This window comes from Ixodes scapularis, unplaced genomic scaffold (genome assembly GCF_016920785.2).
Source record: "Ixodes scapularis isolate PalLabHiFi unplaced genomic scaffold, ASM1692078v2 PGA_scaffold2__306_contigs__length_199485367, whole genome shotgun sequence".
NCBI lineage: Eukaryota > Metazoa > Arthropoda > Arachnida > Ixodida > Ixodidae > Ixodes > Ixodes scapularis.
This window is the reverse complement of record NW_024609857.1, coordinates 24,410,426-24,428,594: the sequence shown is the minus strand read 5'-3', so window position 1 is coordinate 24,428,594 and position 18,169 is coordinate 24,410,426. Positions and strand designations below refer to the sequence as shown.

The following is an 18,169-nucleotide window of genomic DNA, read 5'->3' as shown; positions in this document are numbered from 1 at the left end:
GGTGTGGACATGCCATTTCCAGAGAAAGACTGTGTCCTGGTGCGCAACTTCAGACGGTGACCCATGCAACGGTGTTGAAAAGAACTGGGCTTGTTTCTTACACGGTACAAGTTACCACGTCGCAAGCAGTGCATAACTGGCAGAGGCATCGCGACCACTTATTGCCAGCATCACCCTCCACAAGCAAGGCTGCATTTGAGTTGGATGATGAGCTGTCACCTGTATTGCTGCCACCTTTCAAGGACAAGCCAGCTCTCGTAGCGCCAACAGCAACATCAGCCACCATGGCAGCACCGACAGCAGCACAGATAAGGGGACAAGTGACCTCCGCGGAGCTGTCGCCACCACGCTACCCACAGAGGACCCGGAAACCACCCGACTGTTTCAGTCCCAGTGAACTGTTCTCGAATAAAAGGGGGAAAGTGTCGCGTTTCCGTCTCTGTTTGCTACTATCAGTGCCCCTGATAAAAGGTGCAGCAAGCTGCCGACCCGCAAAGAAGCTTTTCCTCAGTCACATAATAAAGATTGCTCCCGAAGGATGAAAACTCGTCTTCTTCTGGAGACCCGCCTGCACACAACACTGGACTACATATTTCTGCTTCCAACGAAGGTGAGCAATGTTCACATACCCGCTGGTCGTAGTTGCGAGGTTGGACGTCGTCTATGTCTTCTGGTGCCCCAAACCCTTCCCTGGCTAGTTGCTGGTCCTTGCGCTGTCCAAGGTCCTGGTTGTTCAAGTTTGGTACAAGGGGGGCCTGGTCCCTCCCAGCATCAAACTGTAAATCAACAAACAGGAGTAACGGGTCACGTTCAAAGAAACCTCGGATTGAACAAAAACAAAGTGTAACAGTTAGAACAGCCCCACTCATAGTAAGCTACTGTCCCACATAACCCCACTTTTAACATGGAACGCGTTGTAAGGCTTGCACCTAACCATTTCCATCCCGCAACCGGGGACGGAAGTCGACAAGCCGACTGCCAGCCGAATGGTGGCACAGCGCTGTCTCCTCGACATTGGACATCAGTGCCAGCCAAATGTCTTCCTCAAGTGCCTCTGTGTTATTCCCGGCGGGAGGAAACATTATATGTTCAGACATGCAGCTGCGCTCTGCTCCATGAAACGAGCCCGCTTTAGGCTTCCCCGAAGAAAGAGTGCAAGAAACAGTGACAGAAAAGCAGAGAAGACACATGGCGTGCCAATGGGGCACCATGCAGTCGTGCGGAGACAAGGACGGCGATGCCACCCGTTGGGAGCAGTGACCACCGTTGGTGACTTGGTGGCGAGGTGCCTTCCAAAGTGTGTGTGCCCTTACGGTCAAAACAAATACACGTCTTGCAAACTCCTGTATATATGGAACGGCAGTGATATAGTGATGGTGGTTTTCAAACTATTCTTCAAGATGTGATGAGATGACGCCACCACCAACACTCTATAACGCAAGGTAAACGACGAGCGGCTGGCACTCAGGTGGCATACACCACTTTACCACCGCCCCTTTATTCTAATCTAAGCAATTATGTGCACTACCATTTGTGCGATCCAGTCTCCACATGCGTACACAGTTTCTCTGCACCAACACATCACTCCCTAGCTACAGTAGTTACTTCAGAGGGGCTACTCTTTTTGTTTTGTAACCTTACATCCTCTGACCAGGTTTGCTGCATACAGCGAAAATATAATTTTTTTCTTCTCCAAAATGGAGGTTAGTTTTTTTGTGCACTTATAAAACTGTAGTAGAGAAGGGACAGAATGCGAGCAAGTTACTGAAAAACATTGGATGTGAGCTGCAAGCCTCGCGGACTTGTTTGCTAACATGAGCACGAGCAGCGTGTGAGGCATGGCCTGAGCTGAGGGTGCATGTCTTGGAGCTTCTAACGGGAGATGACGAGGGCCGCGCCATCAAACCGAAAACCAAAGCACTCAAAAATTGTATGTTAAAGAAACGTGTGTGGCACTGAAAGAAGCAAATGAGAACTTTCGAAATACTGACTCCGAAATCTAAGTCAGCACACCTTGGAGGGCCAAAGCAGAACGACAGCAAGCCCTCGACTTTTTCGTCGTCTGTCGGTAACACATCCAAGTAGGCGAGTGCCGTCTGTGCAATGCAATGTAGATTGCCTAAATCCGGTCTTTTTTTTTTCTTTTTTTGATTGGAGTAAGCTTATCCACTTGCGTTTTTTTACACGCACTCGCATACTAAATTGCAGCACGAGAAGTTGAGAAACAGATATTTCGCGGTCCATATAAAGAGCAATAACTCCATCGGGCCCACACTGCACTTTGCATGCCGGCACTACCGCGCATGTCAGCCTGCACACAAGTGCCATAAGATGTTCCACAACATTGACAATTGCTAAGATCCTAGCACACATCACAAATTCTGCTACTTTCGTGCTGCCTAAGAAAGTAACATCATTTGAGTAAATACGGTACATGCTAGAGTCACTGAACAAGCTACACTCAAGAGTAACGACGCTTCAGCCGTTTTGGCGCATAAAATAATTGTTGACAGGTTATATGAAGCTTCATCTGAAATCATATAAAATGGTTTTCTGTCATGTTTCTCGAGATCAGAGAAAGGGTTCTTCGAGAGCGAGACAAACTTTGTCTCCCTTACCCGAGGTCCGGGCGTACCACGGAAACGGCCCCCCACAGGAAGCCCATTGCGGCCCGTGACCGGAGTGTTGCCGACCCTTTGGCTGATCGCGAGAGGGGTCCGAGTGGGTCCCACGGAGGGCGGACCCCCTTCGTACGAGCCGTCAACTCCGGCTTGGGCAGCACGATCCTGAAAAGCGGGTGCGGCGACGTCGAGTGCCGGATAGTACAAAGGACGGGGGCACGATTTGCGACGGACCCAAGATCTGCGAACTTCGGACCCGTCGCAAAGTCGTGCGACAAAATATGGGCACGTATCTCCCGTCGGTCAGAAGATCCGATCGCTGCACCCATAACGGGCCAAGTTGGGAACTGAGCAAAGGGAAACAGCAACGACGCAAAATATTTGTTTTTGTTTCAGATGCAGCACTCGGTCGACGTGACCCGATGCTGCGTCAACGATCGGCTAAGGCTAGCGTTCAATCGCAGAGGTGCCGACTGAACACGAGTCATCGCAGTCGAGTGCTCGCGCAACACTCGTGTATGATCTGCGCCTGCAGCTCAACCGAGGAAGACAACGCAAGGAATCTAGTCCACGGGCCTTGTGTTGGGTAAACACAGAGCTCCATGAAATACGAGCTGGACAAAACGCTCCCCATCGTTCGATCTTCTCTCTGATACAAGGCGTTTCGCTAACAACTGAGAATACTTTCTAAGAAAAGGGCAGTTTAAAGAAAGAGACCATGCCTTCAGTACAACGTTATCGGGCGTGGCAGACGTCACGTAGAGAGTGTAAAGTAATAGTCTAGGTGTGCAAATTCCGACCGCAGCACGGCATGTTTTTGCAAAGGGCAACGCATCTCTAATCGGAACGAGCCAGCTAAGTATTGTTCAAGAGTTAATTAGTGCATCTCGGTTAATTCGTTTGCGTATTATCCCTTTACACTCATTGTCCGACGGCTGCCATGGTCGATAACGTTGTTCTGAAAGCTTGTTCAATCATTGCAACTGCCTCTCTTTTTATTTTTAAGAATAATTCTCAGTCGCTGGTTTAAAGGGGCACTAAACAACTTTCTGCCATAGTCTATTTATGTTAACAACTCAACCTATGGCCTCTAAGCATGCTAATAAACGAAACATTACATTCATCCATGGCACGAAAAAGGGCAGAGCCCTGGCCTTCCTCGTGCAGTGGCGCCTTCTGGTGTCAGCGACAGTTCCAAGGAAATCAATCTTTTGATATTGATTTTAACAGAGAAATTGGTCACTCATGATAGTAATGTTTGGTTTTTCAAAGATGCTTAAAGCCTGTAGATGGAGTTATAACCATGAATAAACTATTGCAGAGAGTGGTTAAGTGCCCCTTTAACACCGCATTAGTAGGTCTCATGCAACTTGCACTTGCATGAGAGCAGTATGTGATACACACAGTATTAATGAGTCTAACCAACTCTACTTGAGGTAGCTCCAAAGCAGTGTGCATCTTTGAGTGCGATTTGATGCAATGCTTCACATTCACTGACTGCACCAGCCCTGTTTCCTGTTGCAGACTAAAGGAACTTGGAGGGTGTCAAAAGGAACATTGAAATATGCACTGAAATACAGTAATCCCTCGTTATAACGAAGTCAACCGGATGGCAAAAAAATTCTATATAAGTGGTAATTCGATAAAAGCGATAGAGCCGAAAAAACAGTGCCAGCAGGCTTGAAGGTGAACGGGAACACTACGGCACACTCTAGCCGTATATTTAATCAAACAAACCTTGGTTAAGAACATGTTGTGGCCGCTTCACTGAGTAAAAAAATAATTAAGTGGAGTTTGCCAATAATTTCATCCAGGCATCAGTTCTCCTCGAACTGCTCCAGGCATCAGAAGAACACAGTCACCGCCGCTGCACTCCACTTTGTTTCGAAGCAGCCGTAGGATGTTTCGCGTCTCCGCAGTCGTTGGCGTTTCCCGAGGTGCCTCTCCGATGTCGCTTCGTGTTTACCCTGGCCGTATGCAAAGGTCTAGGATCGCAGCATACGTGGCAGGAGCACCAACAGGAATGCCCGCGTTGACAAGCACGAACAAATTAAAGTTATCCTCGCTGGTTTTGCCAACATGTTTTTACACACTTCTGTAGAGATCATTGCAGCTCTGGGAATCGTGAGCCGGCTCGGCAAGCATCCTCGCGAGAAAAAATTTGACGGTCGCAAAGCAGTTGGCCATCTTTCGTTTTCGAGTCGCAGGTGCACTTTCTCTTGCATGAGAAACTTCTCGAACCCGTCCAATACCTTGCTTGTTCTGCAAAATGATGGACAGTGTCGAACAGCCGGAATGTTAAATTCTTAAGCAATTTCGAGCTTGAGCCGGCCACTTTTCTCAACCTCGCAGATCTAAACAACTTTCGGTAAACACTCCCAACCTCCCATATGACGCACGTGTGGACCTGCAGGCACGTGCGTCGGGGGCTCCCAAAGGGATAATCGCCTCTGGGCTCCATCGCTCCCTTGACCCTATTCCGAAAGTAGTTGGACAGCGTCGGTTGCAAGTGCCGCGAGTGGCGTCGGAACACGGGGACGCAGGCAGCTCTGCCCGCGTCCTTGTGTTGGCGCATCGGCATCGGAAGCGGCGGTCTGCATGCTCTGCCCTCTACCACTCATTTACTCTGTTTTCTTGTTTGCACTTTTCACGGTCTGTCGTTTGCCTCGGCGGAGAAGGGGGAGGGAATGCAAGGGTCTCAGTGCGCTTCTGCTTGCATACTTTCGGCATTGTGGCCTTCGTAATGAGCGTGGTCGGCCGTCGATACACTTAGAATAATCCGGTTAAAAATGCGTGCATTTCAATTGGGACCATGTTGAACTTCGATAAAAGCAATAACTCGAAAAAAGCGATTTTGTATTACAACAAGGAATTAGTGTATATGTTTCAAATTATTTCCATCCATTATCCCACGAGTGAAAATACAGTCTAAGCTCATTATAACAGACCTGGTTACAACAGACATTTCAATATAACATACCGATTTGTAAAGTTCAGTTGGTTTTCCTCTACATACCATTGATTTAACTTCATATCTGCCATACAACATACTCCTCTTACAACAGACCGAAATCTTGGTCAAAATCAAAGTCTGTTATAACGAGCTTCGACTATACTTCTACAGTCATTAGTTTCAGGGAAACACTAAATGTGTTTTCCAAACAGCTACCGTGAAATACCGGGCAAGCGCCCACTCAAAATTTAGAAATAATCGAGAAAAAAGGGGATGGGCGTTTGTCCAATCATCCATTTTACATATACTAAATGTACTGTGCGTATTTTCTCAGATCTTACAAATTTGGGAATGGGCGCTTAGTGTGAAATGAGCGGATGTGCGGTATTCTAATGGTAGTATGTGAAGCTATGTCCTATTTCCAGTAATCAAAATCATACAGGAATATGAGGAATTTCAAAGGTTGCTTTCAGTACACTACATGAGTGTTATGATGTGAAGCCAACTTGACACAATAGGGGTGCAGGATTTGCCTATTGAAAAGGGTTCTTCAAGAACTCTGTAAGAAAGGTGGATATGTAGAAGACAGAAATCATGCATGAAAACTATAAGCATAGGTATCTGCGCAGATATGATGTCTAGGCAGATTTGAAATCTACAGCCTCCTGCTAACTTACCTAAAGAAACTAAGAGGCAAGTTTTATCACCATTGAACAAAAAAACTGTCAGCTTTTCCACTCTGGTGAAGATGGAAGACCAGCAAAGCTGTACTATGGTGGGATTGAAGTATTTATAAAATCTGTTCAGCCAGCGTGGCATCCTGTCGTCGTCGCCGGGCCTTGCGCTTGCGCTTGGCTTTCGTGGCACGATTGTCGTCCGTGGCGTTGGCCCGCCGGCGCCGGTCACATCGCCGCTCCAGTTTTCGGCAGCGTTCCAGGCGAGCGATCTACTCTTCTTTTGCAAGGAATTCGGAACCATTCGACGAAGTGGAACTCGAGGCGATAGCCATTTCACGGCGTTTGCGCGGCCATTCACCCTGCTCCGCACGTCGCCGCTCCTTGCGCTCCCGCTCTTCTTCCTCCAAACGAACGGCATGCAGCCGACCCATCGTGAGTCCAAAAGGCAACTGATAAGAGCGCTAGCGCGATCTCAACGTCACGGGACACAGGACACACATGATTGGTAGATGAGACAATGACGTAGGGTGACGGTGAACTGGCTCGAATTTTGTGTTGACAAGCCGCTTGCCCGCGGACACAATAGTGGGGTAACTAGCCCCTAACAGCTTTGCTGTAAAAATTTTAACATTAAAAATTAAATTTCTTATTTCAACCTCAGTTTTCACTTTTTCCTCACTTTTGCATCAATTCATGTGTACTCATGCTGTAAACTGGATGGCATATCATGACATCATGCTCCACAGCATCAGTTTTAAGAAGCAGACAACATGGTTTTGCTAGTGTCCATTGTGCCCATCTCTTTTTCCTTTCCCCCTGTGAGATTTGTAACAAGTGTTTAATGTCAGTAGAATGGCTACATCAACGACTCGGGTACAACCGACGCCACGAGCTCAGGTGCGCAAAGGAACAAAGGCACATAAACCCGTGCACAGGGTCGCTACAATCAGACCTTACTCTTTGAGTGATCAGTGTGGCCAGTTCTGGTAGGAACCTATATTCAGTTTCTCCTAAACTGACAGTGCAGTGGAAGCTACATGCTCATTGAAAGAGTCAAATGCCTACCCTTCACCACATAATGGCGCCCCTGTCCCATACCCACGCGCAGACAGAGGGGTCTTATGACAAAGGAAAGGTGGTTGATTGGCCCGGCGAGTCCGTAGCTCCTACTGCGCTTTCAGCCTAGGGGGGAACAGAGTACAACACCCTTTCCCCTTCCAAGACATCCTTGTATGCTTGACCTTGGTCCCACTTCATACATGGATTGCACTGACGTCACATTGTATATGTTTGACCACCATGCAAGAGGAGATGGAAGCTGCTTTTGAAAGAATTTTGAAAGGGTTAATCTTTTACAATCTTCTGGGAGGAGAATAGCAATGTCTGTGCAAATCCGGGAGGTGCAAAAGAGGATCCTGATAAGAGGGGAGCTCCCTTTTCCCCCCTTCTCTGGCAGTCATCGGAGCGCTCTTTGAATGATACCACGTGCAACCCAAGGAGGTTATAAGTACTAGGAGGGGGCACGTTGCAATATTGGTTAAGCCCAATCATAAAAATTTTAAACGATTTTGTGCCCAGCATGACCACAGATCTCTCTAGCGACTGGTGCGTGTGACATGTCATGTGTGAGATGGATGGTTGATTGTAGGACTCCTCTTGCAGGCTTGCGCACGCTCCGTCCGGTAGGTTTTATCAGATCGAAGGCTAGACTGTGGTGTATTCTAGTACCCCCATAGCAAAACGAAGGCTAGCTTCGGTCACGTGATGTGGTCACGTTGGCATGGTAAGCGAGGAGAGTAAGGAGGAAAATGAGAAAGAGGCGAAGCGTCAAGGGAACATGGCTTGTGGAGGCTACGCGGCCGACGTCATGCCCTCTCCTACCCTTCTATCCTCCTTGGTGCAACCCATGTATAGTCAGTGACAGGTCAAGAACAAAGTGGAAGCTTCTCCCACCTCTTTCCATTTTAGCAGAGCGCACGCTGGAGAGGAGGACTATAGTTCATAGCTTTTCCCAACTCTACTGTAAGGTGTAGGAAGCATAACATTGCACTGAATCTCTCACCTGAGGGGCTTGTGGCAACTGTTGAGAGGTTAGATCGGGTCCAACGTTTCCTACCCCGGGAAGGATCCCCTGTGCCGTCCTTCCGTCATTTCCTTGCGTGAGGGAGAAGCCTGGGCGCCGTCTGCTGTCCAATCGGCGGGGGCCTCCAAACACGCTCGGAGGACGCCCATTGAAGCCAAAGTTTTGACCGAAACCTGGTCCCTGCAGAAGGGCAGAGTGGATGTCAGCTTCACAGTCCAAAGTCGTGGCTACGCAAATGAATGCAACATTGAGTAGTGTTGAGAGGGAAAAGGAAGCTCGGAACAAGGCTTAGGCTGTTTTAAAAAAATGTTTCTCTCTCAAACGTACATAGATAGTGAGCCTCAACAACTAAGCAAAGACATCAGATCATGAAATTCACTAAATTGCAAGAATAGACAGATAGATACATTTCTTTCTGTTTCACATGAAAACAGAAAGAAACATATGCAACATTAAAAATCATTCTCGTAAACTATATCTCGAAACTAATGATGGATTTGGGGCGTACTACAATAAAATTCACTTGTAATGATATATTGCTTGTAAAAATCAGTTTCTATAGTCTGTGACATGTTAAGAACGCAATAGAAGCTTTGCCTCGAGTGCGAGATTTCTGCCTATGATAATACTTCGTTGCATGCGCAGCCAAAGCCAGGCGAAAGGCAACGAACAGATGCTAGAGGCGGAGATTCCTTCTAGGTTCTTAAACCTGTCACTGACTAAAGAGAATAATACATTTTTGCTTTGGGGCTATGTCAAGATCAAACCCGCATAGTGATGGAATATCTTAAGCTTACTGAATACAATGATCAAAACTGTTTGGAAAGTATTTCTCACAAACATCCGACAAGAAATTAAACCGAAAATTAAAAAAAGCCACAGGGCAAACAATGCTAACCTTGCCTTAAACAGACGCCAATGGGTGCTTATCAAATTCACTGCAAGCAGTCACTGTATGTGGCCTGAAGGCTAGCCATTATTATAATCATCAGCATTGGTCATATTTTAAAGATGACAGTGGCAAAATGAATGCTGAAACAAGGACACAACTCAAGTACTGGTAGTTTCAATGGAGGTGAAACAGAGCACGCTCTAAGATTTGTGTCAAGGTTTCTAAGTCAAGAACCTTCTCCAAATCTCATACAAATGTATGAGCCAGCCCCCCTTTCCCCCCTCCTCTCCATCATTCTTGCCACCGTGTCACCTCGTAGCAATAACGCAGGCTCATGATTGTGATGTCTGCTGCCACTGTTGATGGCGGTGGTCACGACGATGTCAATGATATCATCAATGAAGGTCCGTTCCTAATTCCTAAGCGAGGAGCTATATTATTGCGATTCAAATACAGATTGGTTTCTTGCACAGAAAGACTACGGATGGTAAACACACAGTGACTTGATGCGGTGTACACCAGGATAATATCGTATTTTTTACACACAATTAACTCAATTCATGCACTATTTGAGCATTATTAAATTAACAAAGTGCTTTTTCGAAGCAGATATTTTATGAAGTGATAAACTTGCTGCAAGTGAAGGCAGGGAGTTATCACTTCAGGTACTTTTAAAGATCAGTCCAGGTTCAACACTATTTGGTTGTAACAACTAGATTTTGCAGATTTCTCATTATTATAAATTGCACTGTACACCTGTAGCACCATAGACATTTAGGTTGGTGACAACTTTGGCTGAGATGCAACAAAGTTGAGAAGCAACGGAGAAAGCATATGGTGTTTTCCTGCACACATTGTATTAACTTCAGCTTCCCTTCACAGCACACAGAAGTCAGTCATTTACATTCAAATGGTGGGGCCTCACTAATATTTGGGCTATACTCCGCGACAACTTTTCTTGGCAATGCAGTGGAAGGTATGTCCCGCGTCCCCTCTCCCATTTTGAGTGTACGCAGGCTCTCCTCCTCCCCCATTTCCGAGGAGAGGAGAGCCTGCGTACACTCAAAATGAGAGAGGGGACGCGGGACGTACCTTCCACTGCATTGCCAAGAAAAGTTGTCGCGGAGTATAGAAGATAGTACAGCATGCACATGCAATGTTTGCTAGTCAAGAGTAAAAGTCAAAGACAAAATAAAATAAAAGAGGATCCAACATTGCTCTTTACCTCTACATTCAATAGGAAGAGAAGACCATTCAAAAGAGGTGTCATGAGCATCAGGTGGGTGTTCATTCACCCTTTGTGCATGAGCTCTTCATGAGCACTGCATTCATTCAACATCCAAGTGCAAAACCTGTGCCTGACCCGCAAGTCTGGTGTGCCGGCTTCGTCACGTCCTCCCAACTGTGCCTCGCTGTCCCTGCCAAACGATGTTCCTTGCTGCTGGTTTCTCGGTACACCCGGCTGGAAGGGGCCACCCGGGACAACCACTGGAGCTAGCTGCCCGTTCCATCAAAAACAAACAAAAAGTTTACTCAGTCAGTGAATGTAACACAATTATAAAAAAGGGATCCCAACACAAACTGACTGCTATTCTTACGTAAATCTAAGATGCCCCAAAAGCTAGCAAGCTGTGAGTTCCTTATACAAACTTTTTTTAAACTGCAAAAAAGAAAAAAGACAAAGATAAAAATATATATATGTTTTTTTTTAATAGCTCGCGTGCTCCGAATGTGCCCTTCAAAGCAAGTATTATTTAATCTACCACTTGACAGAGGCAAGATATAACTGACTTAATCGGCAATAACTTCAAAATCGAAACATAATGTGATCATTTTTTATGCAAATTTATTACTCTCAGCTCACAGGATCTATGTGTGCACCTAAAGAAATTCAAGGGACATATCGACAGCATGTTTCCCCCCATTGCAGTCATGCTTCTCTGCAGTGCAGGGCTCCTAAGTGTGGAGACATATAGACAACAGATTATAAAGCAACATGCAGCCCACTAGTAGACTATTTCTGAATTATTGGAACTCGTACCAAGGAGCATGTTGGGCACGTAGTTACATGTGCTGCACGTGCTGGCGTGTGCGGAAGTAATTTTCTTGAAGCAAAAATTTAAAATGGATAACACTTCCCATGTGCAATAATACACACCTCACTTTAGTCGTTTACTTCGAACCTTTCCTACATAGAGGGGCAGCAAGTGCACCTACAATACAAACCCAGCCTGCTTTTTGGTGTTCCAATAATCTAGCAAATGGCATCTTCCAAAACTATCCTTGCCAGCACCAGGACAGGCCCGTGGTAATGCACTCAAATGCGAGGTTTGACCTTGTGCCGCGAGAGGTGGCTTGACTTTGTTTTCATCACGCAACAAGTACACTTCGGTACTGCAAATATGGTGTCTTCACGACCTCCAACAGTAGAGTCACCCAATCAGTACCAAGGAGATTTTAAAAGGAAATAAATGCGGGGTAGAACACATACGTCGCAATATAAACTTCCCCCAAAATGGCGGAACGTCCAGGTTGCTAGACATATTGCGAGTCACGTGAGATTTCGAAACATATGCTTCTGTTTCGAGAAGCCAACCCCAAAATAGGGAAGCGTGTTTCGGAATAGAGACATTGAAGTTCAAAAGGACATTTTTATGTGATAGGATACTTGTCACAAAATAAACTGTTCCCCCCGTTTCCTTCCTCCACCCCTTCCCCTCCTCTCATCCCCTCCCCCTCTTTCCTCCCCCCCTCCAAAAAAAAAAAATTTTAAGCGCAATATTTACATTGCGAGATTATTTTTGAGTTGGGAGCCATTTTAAAACATTCTTCTGTTTGAAAAAGTCGGACAGCATGCTTCAGAATCACTCAAATGAGTCTTGTGATCCAGGCAAAGAAAAGAAATGGTTATTGAGAGTTCAGCATCGTTTTCATGAGACGTGACGTGATGTGTAAGGAAAAAGTTTGAACTGATATTTCTTTTCCCAAACAATAACTTTAAAATATGGGCATTGATCACTCTTTGACAATTTGTATCAACAAAACCGGCAGTTTTTCATTGAATGCCTCTCATGCAAAATAATTGTTTTATACTGGAAATGGACTCGCTAAATGAGAACTTTGGATTGTGGTGTTGCAACATGTGGCAATGACGTTCCGTGCTCATCAATGCTTACTTGTGAAATTAAATTTCTCAAGGTGGCACTGATTCTATTGAAATATAGTACTACAATAGCATGTATTTTCCAAATTTTTTACAGATTTAGCATTTTGGGCGCATTGAAATGTAATCTTTCTGTTATGCAAAAGCCACAGAAAAATGTCACAGATTTTTGGAGGTCCTCACAGATCAGCAAGTATGAATGACTGACTGCATGCATAGCATGGGAGATGTGAATGATGGCAAGGAACATTCCCAGTTCTATGACATGTCACCAAAATGTAAGTGTGAGTGATCTAGAATAGGACTTCTTTTAAAGGTTCATAGGAATCAAAATGACAATTCCGATAGCAAACACAGTGGCATCTGCATTTTTCACCAATTTTCTCGTTCAATTTTCGCTCCATCTGTTTGAGCCTTTCTAGCAGGAACAACAGGCACTAATGTGGATACTTCTATTGTGATCAAGCGAGCTTACACTGCAGCAATAAAACGACACACTAAACAGATAATCCTGATGCTTGTTGATTCTAAGCTTGCCCCTGCAGACCCAGCCACAGTACGTTTCGACTTAAACACTCACAAGGTGCCCGAGTCATAAAGGCACATAGTCTAGGAAGTTTACTGTGGTCATGTGGACCACTTTCATACAACACAGACATAGAGCATAAGACTTACAGGCTGTCCACGGAAAACTGCCTGCGGGTTTATACCAAAGGTGTTGGGAGTGCCAGGAACTGAAGCTCCACCTTCCCCAGGCTGTTGATCCTGTATAGAAAAAAAATGGCACAGATTGTTTTAAGAAATCAATTCAAACATCATCCATATATTAAACATACTCTTTATATTTGACAAGAAGGAGTTCTTGAGATGAAGCTGCACCCCAATAAGACATGCCACGTATCATAAACTCTTCAGCAATGTCAGTGCGGTAATTAGGGCAGCACTAGCAACGCAGGCTCAACGACCTCATTATGAGCGTATGTTTTTTTTTTTTATCAGAGTGGTAACATTTTGACGGTAGTCGCCGCACGTGTATGGCGGCATTACGACTGAGATTTCCCAGCTAAACCGCGCACACCACGAGAGGTGTTGCTTTTCGTTTTGTTTTGGGGGAACTATAAACATTATATTTGTAGTGTTTCTCTTTGCTGGGGCTATTTATAGTTCCAAAACTCGATGCTTTGCACACATGGTACACACGAGGTGGTCGCTTAGCGTGTCAGCTGCTCTCACAGTAGTGACAATCAAAGCATCGGCTCTTCCAATTCGGGCTTTTCACACTTCTCAGAATTGATTTCAGGCGACGAGAGCTCATCGACTGATGGAGTTCTCTTGGGTTCAGAATTGGAGACAACCAAAATGTTGCAGAAGTGGGTGCGCCAAAGTGAAACCGAATGAGGGAAAGGCGAAAACATTTTCCCTTCAATATTTTTATTCAATGCTTCTTAACCTAAATAGCATGCAAGTGCTCTATGGGCTCCCATTAAAAAATTTAAAAAAAAGAATCTGCACATTTACTTTTTTTTATGTACCATCCCTACCACTCAGAAATATTTTTCGGAAAAAAAAGAAAGCACCTGATTGTGAAAGGGACCATAAAATTTTTCTTTTTATATGAATTTGAAGCAGATTGTTTGTAAGCTTTCGTTTCTCCCCCAAGTTGCTGAGTGACAAAAAGTCAAGTAGCATTTCATCTTTCCATCTACCATAAAGATGGCCACATCCATGACGTGCGTGTGGCAAAGCAGGTGCCACTGACATAATTTCTTACCTCCTGTGTGCATTGCATTTCATGGGGAAAAAAAAGGATCAACACACCTCTAGGACAGCACAACCCAATGAAGATTTGGCTATCTAGCATGCAAGGACACCATTAAAACTCAGCTTAAACTTTCACAGACGTCCACAATGGTTTATGGATTGGGAAGTCGTTAATGCTCATTCTTTTGGATTACACATTAGAAACGGAACTCTTGGATAAATGCCATTGTGTATCAGTATGCCCGTGTCATGTCATGCAAGACACATATAGAAAAATATTAATTCCCCGGAGCCACGAAGGGGTTCAGTTCATCACCCGTAGACCTTTGCAAAAAGAGCGCTCCGGCTGCCGCCATTTTGCAACTCGAGCGACCCCTATAAGCCAGAAATTTCTGCCACCTGCCCGAGCTGTGGAAACCCGGTCATTGTGCATTCCAAGTTCGTCAGCTTTTCTTGGGAGTTTTTACTTTATTTGCCCGTTCAGGATGCTTACACTTTTTCTGTTTTCTACTGTGAGAACCAGCCAATACCAGGGCTCGTAGCCTGCTCAGCCTTTGCAGGAAACAAACAAAGAAAGTGCCGTCAATCAGCCCTTGACGCAGGCCGTTCAACATTCCTCGAGGATTATTTCCATTGAGATAATCTCCCAAAAGCCTTCCCGGCTATGTTCTTGGTCTTCCGAAAAATAGCTGATACAGTCAGGTCCGGGCCGACGTTCATTAATTTGCTTTGGTGCCGTGCAAAAAAAGCAGCTCTCTCCAAAACGTGCTGCAAGACAAGCCAGACCCCATCTGATCGTTGTGAAGTGACTATCGTTGACACTGTATATTGCATATGCTGTGTTACGTGAGACATTTCTCAAATCCTGTTTGGATAACGCGGCACCGTGGGGTACGTACAATATATGCTGTTCTATTGATGAGACTCATTGAATTTTACGTTGTGAGCAGGGAATACCCACGCAGTTCGGCTATATCCTGTATGGTCAAATATTTTCGACAGTTAAGACCTTTGTTGACTGACACGGCTGAGTGTATGGTGCCGTAAAAAAAATCAACATAAAATGAAACAAACATACCAGTTGTATTTGTTCTGTCGTACACGGAGTCACCAAAAGTAGCTTTTATTTGTTTTTTATTAATTCTAAAAATAGTACATGCTTTCTTAAAAACCTCCAGAAATTCTATTTGCCATAGAACAGACAAGAAAAAATGAAACGTGGCAATTGAACTGCCATCAGCATCCAAAATAGAGCCTACGCAGGCTGCCACAACCCATTGACGAGAAAACCCTCAGCCCAGCGCAGTTGGGCAACACTGACGCACACTCTCAAAACCAGAAACGCGCGCTGTAAATCGCTTCGTTCGAGACTGCTGCTGGAGAGATCTACACAGTCAAACCCGACTATATTGAACATGGGTATATTGAAATTTTGCCTAGGCTATATCAAACCCTTGTAGAATTCTGATAAAGACTCCATGCATCTCAAACTTCATATATCAAATGTGATTAGGCTCATAATGTATATATCGAACTCTCCTGCACCGGATCATGCGCACTCCGGAGGCGTGCGGCAGGCTTCTCCGCAATACAACATTCCGGTGTCTGGGCCAATGTAAGGCCAAGGACATTGCATTTCTTAACGGCATCAAGAGCTCCGCGGCAAGTGGTTGCTACAATATTGCCAGAAAAGCCATCCCAAGAGAAAGTAAAGCTGCAGATGTCGAAAGCATATAGAAGTAGATCAAGGACGAGTGGCTCCAGGTCCTTGCCAAGTACGAGCCGAAAGATATTTTTACCGCCGATGAAACAGGCCTCTTCCAGCAAATGCTTCCCAGGCAGACTCTCGACAACCACGGTGACAAGTGCCGTGTCGGCAGATAAAACGAGATCCGGATCACAGTGCTGCTGGCCGCCAACGTGGATGGCTCAAGGAAACTGCACCCCTTCGTTATCGGGAAGGCTAAAATGCAGCGCTGCAGGAGGAACTGCCGCTACACTCCCGCGAAGTACGCGTGAAACACAAACGCCCGGACGACTCGGGACCTGTTCGGCAGATGGCTCGCGGACTGGTACTGCAAGCTTGAGGACGAAGGCCGTAGTGTGTGCAAGCTCGTTGATAACTGCGCTGTGCACCACACGGACGTGCCGCCTGGCAACATCGAGCTGAACTTCCTGCCATCTACAAACAAAGGCTAATCGAGAGATTTCTCGTCAAGCTTCAGGACGAATGAGGACCTCAAGATAGACGTTTTCAGCGCAATCCAAAGGCTGAACGCCGCCTGGGAAAATGTCAGGCGGGAAACAATTGTCAACAGCTTTCGGCATGCTGGTTTTGTCGCCAGCATCGAGGAGTCGGCCGAGCAAGGCGACTGTAGTGAAAAAGCTGTGGACGAGATGTGGAACGGACTTTCCCAGTTCGCGGGTGGTGAGCCCGAGACCATGATAATGGAGGACTTTGTCGGCGACGACGACTTCACAGGAACCACGGCGGAGCTGACCAACGTCGAGATCACTGCCGAGGTTCTTCGTGAGCAGCTTGTTGCAAGCAACGAGCCCAGTGCTGCAGATGCCGAGGGCCCCGTACCGGTCCCGAGCTCGAACGAGGACTCTGCGCTCATCGACTGTTTTGATGCCGTGGAGTGGGCCATCATCAGGTACATGATGAATTCAAAGAAGCAGGCAACACTTATGCAGTACTTTTTGCCCCAATAAATGATTGTTATCTTTTCCCAAAAAGTGTTCCAATCAATGGTGAGGTGCAGGCTGGTAAGAGCTGCGAGTTACCTTGCAACTGTGTCAACTGCATCGCTCTTACATGCATTTTTTTACTTCATTTCATATACTTTTCGTATACTAAAATTTAGTATTTCGTATACTTTTCGTATACTAAACTTTTCGCTATATGGAACAATTTACGATCCTCGTACTGTTCGATATAACTGGGCTTGACTATACAATGAATCTCAATAATGAGCTTTGAGCGCGAGCGCGTTCATTTCCGGGGTGTTTCCTCTGCAAACGACCACAAACAGTGTGACCATGTTATAAAGACGTTGAATTGTGCTCACTGTTTTCATAGATAAGGAATAGAGCCTAAACAAACCAGAGAGGATTAATGAATAACATTACAAATGTAGTATCTGTAAATATGAACCATACAGCCCACGGCTAACCAGAAAGCCTACCCGGATATAGAGACAATATGTATTGCATTTTTCATTTTAAAAGTACCGCATAGCAAATGGCAAGAAGTTATATATGCCAGGGATCTAAACTTCTTGAAAGTGCAACTCCAGTCAACATTTTTTTTAAATTTGGGATTACAACTGATTTTAGCTAAGGCAGTGTCCCTGAATTACAAGGTATTTTCATTTTTTGATATTTTGTGTAGTTTTATAAATATCAGGGCTGAAAGTTTGGTTTGAGCGTCTACGGCAAAACAGAAACTATCTGCTAGAGGGATGGTAACACTGACAATCAGTCGTACAGCTGCTACGTGACTTCACTGTGGTGCTGTGGTACGCGGTACAACCAATCAACCGCAGTTTCACCGCAATGTGACGTCACAAGGGTGCTGCGCCAGTGTTCCTTGACTAAAAGCTAACCCGCTTGCTGCCTGCTAAAGAGCAGCTGGTCGCATCTTTAAAATCGATTTTAGTGGAGTACATGGCTTCGCTTTGACATAATATTCTGGCTGCTATCATATTTCGTGCCACTAAAGCAATACCAATCATTATTTTAGAGCGCAGCTCTTAGGGCCCGTTTCCGGCTTGTGCGGCGTCGGCGTAACTGCTAGGTCACGTGACTACCCCCCAGGTCACATGGTCACGTGACCCCCCTGAAATCATGTGACCCTCCTGAGGCCACGTGACCCCCCTGAAGTCACGTGCCTCCCCCCCCCCAGGTCACGTGACCCCCCTGACGTCACACGACACCCCCCCCCCCCCCCCCCCTGAGGTCACATGACCCCAAGGAGTCACTTATCCCTCAGTACGCTTCCATCCTCCTCCTCAAGA

General features: G+C 45.7%; 1 protein-coding gene across 1 annotated transcript in view; it reads right to left on the bottom strand.

The window, feature by feature from the left end:
• Nucleotides 1-18,169, bottom strand: part of LOC8037104 (collagen alpha-5(IV) chain) — an 85,713-nt gene that overhangs the window by 9,836 nt on the left and 57,708 nt on the right. The window contains exons 8-12 of the mRNA XM_029985965.4: nucleotides 13,065-13,154; nucleotides 10,590-10,724; nucleotides 8,314-8,514; nucleotides 2,619-2,786; nucleotides 630-776 (exon numbers count right to left, since the gene is read on the bottom strand). Coding sequence (XP_029841825.3) covers nucleotides 630-776; nucleotides 2,619-2,786; nucleotides 8,314-8,514; nucleotides 10,590-10,724; nucleotides 13,065-13,154 — 741 coding nt within the window. The remainder of the gene's footprint in view (nucleotides 1-629; nucleotides 777-2,618; nucleotides 2,787-8,313; nucleotides 8,515-10,589; nucleotides 10,725-13,064; nucleotides 13,155-18,169) is intronic.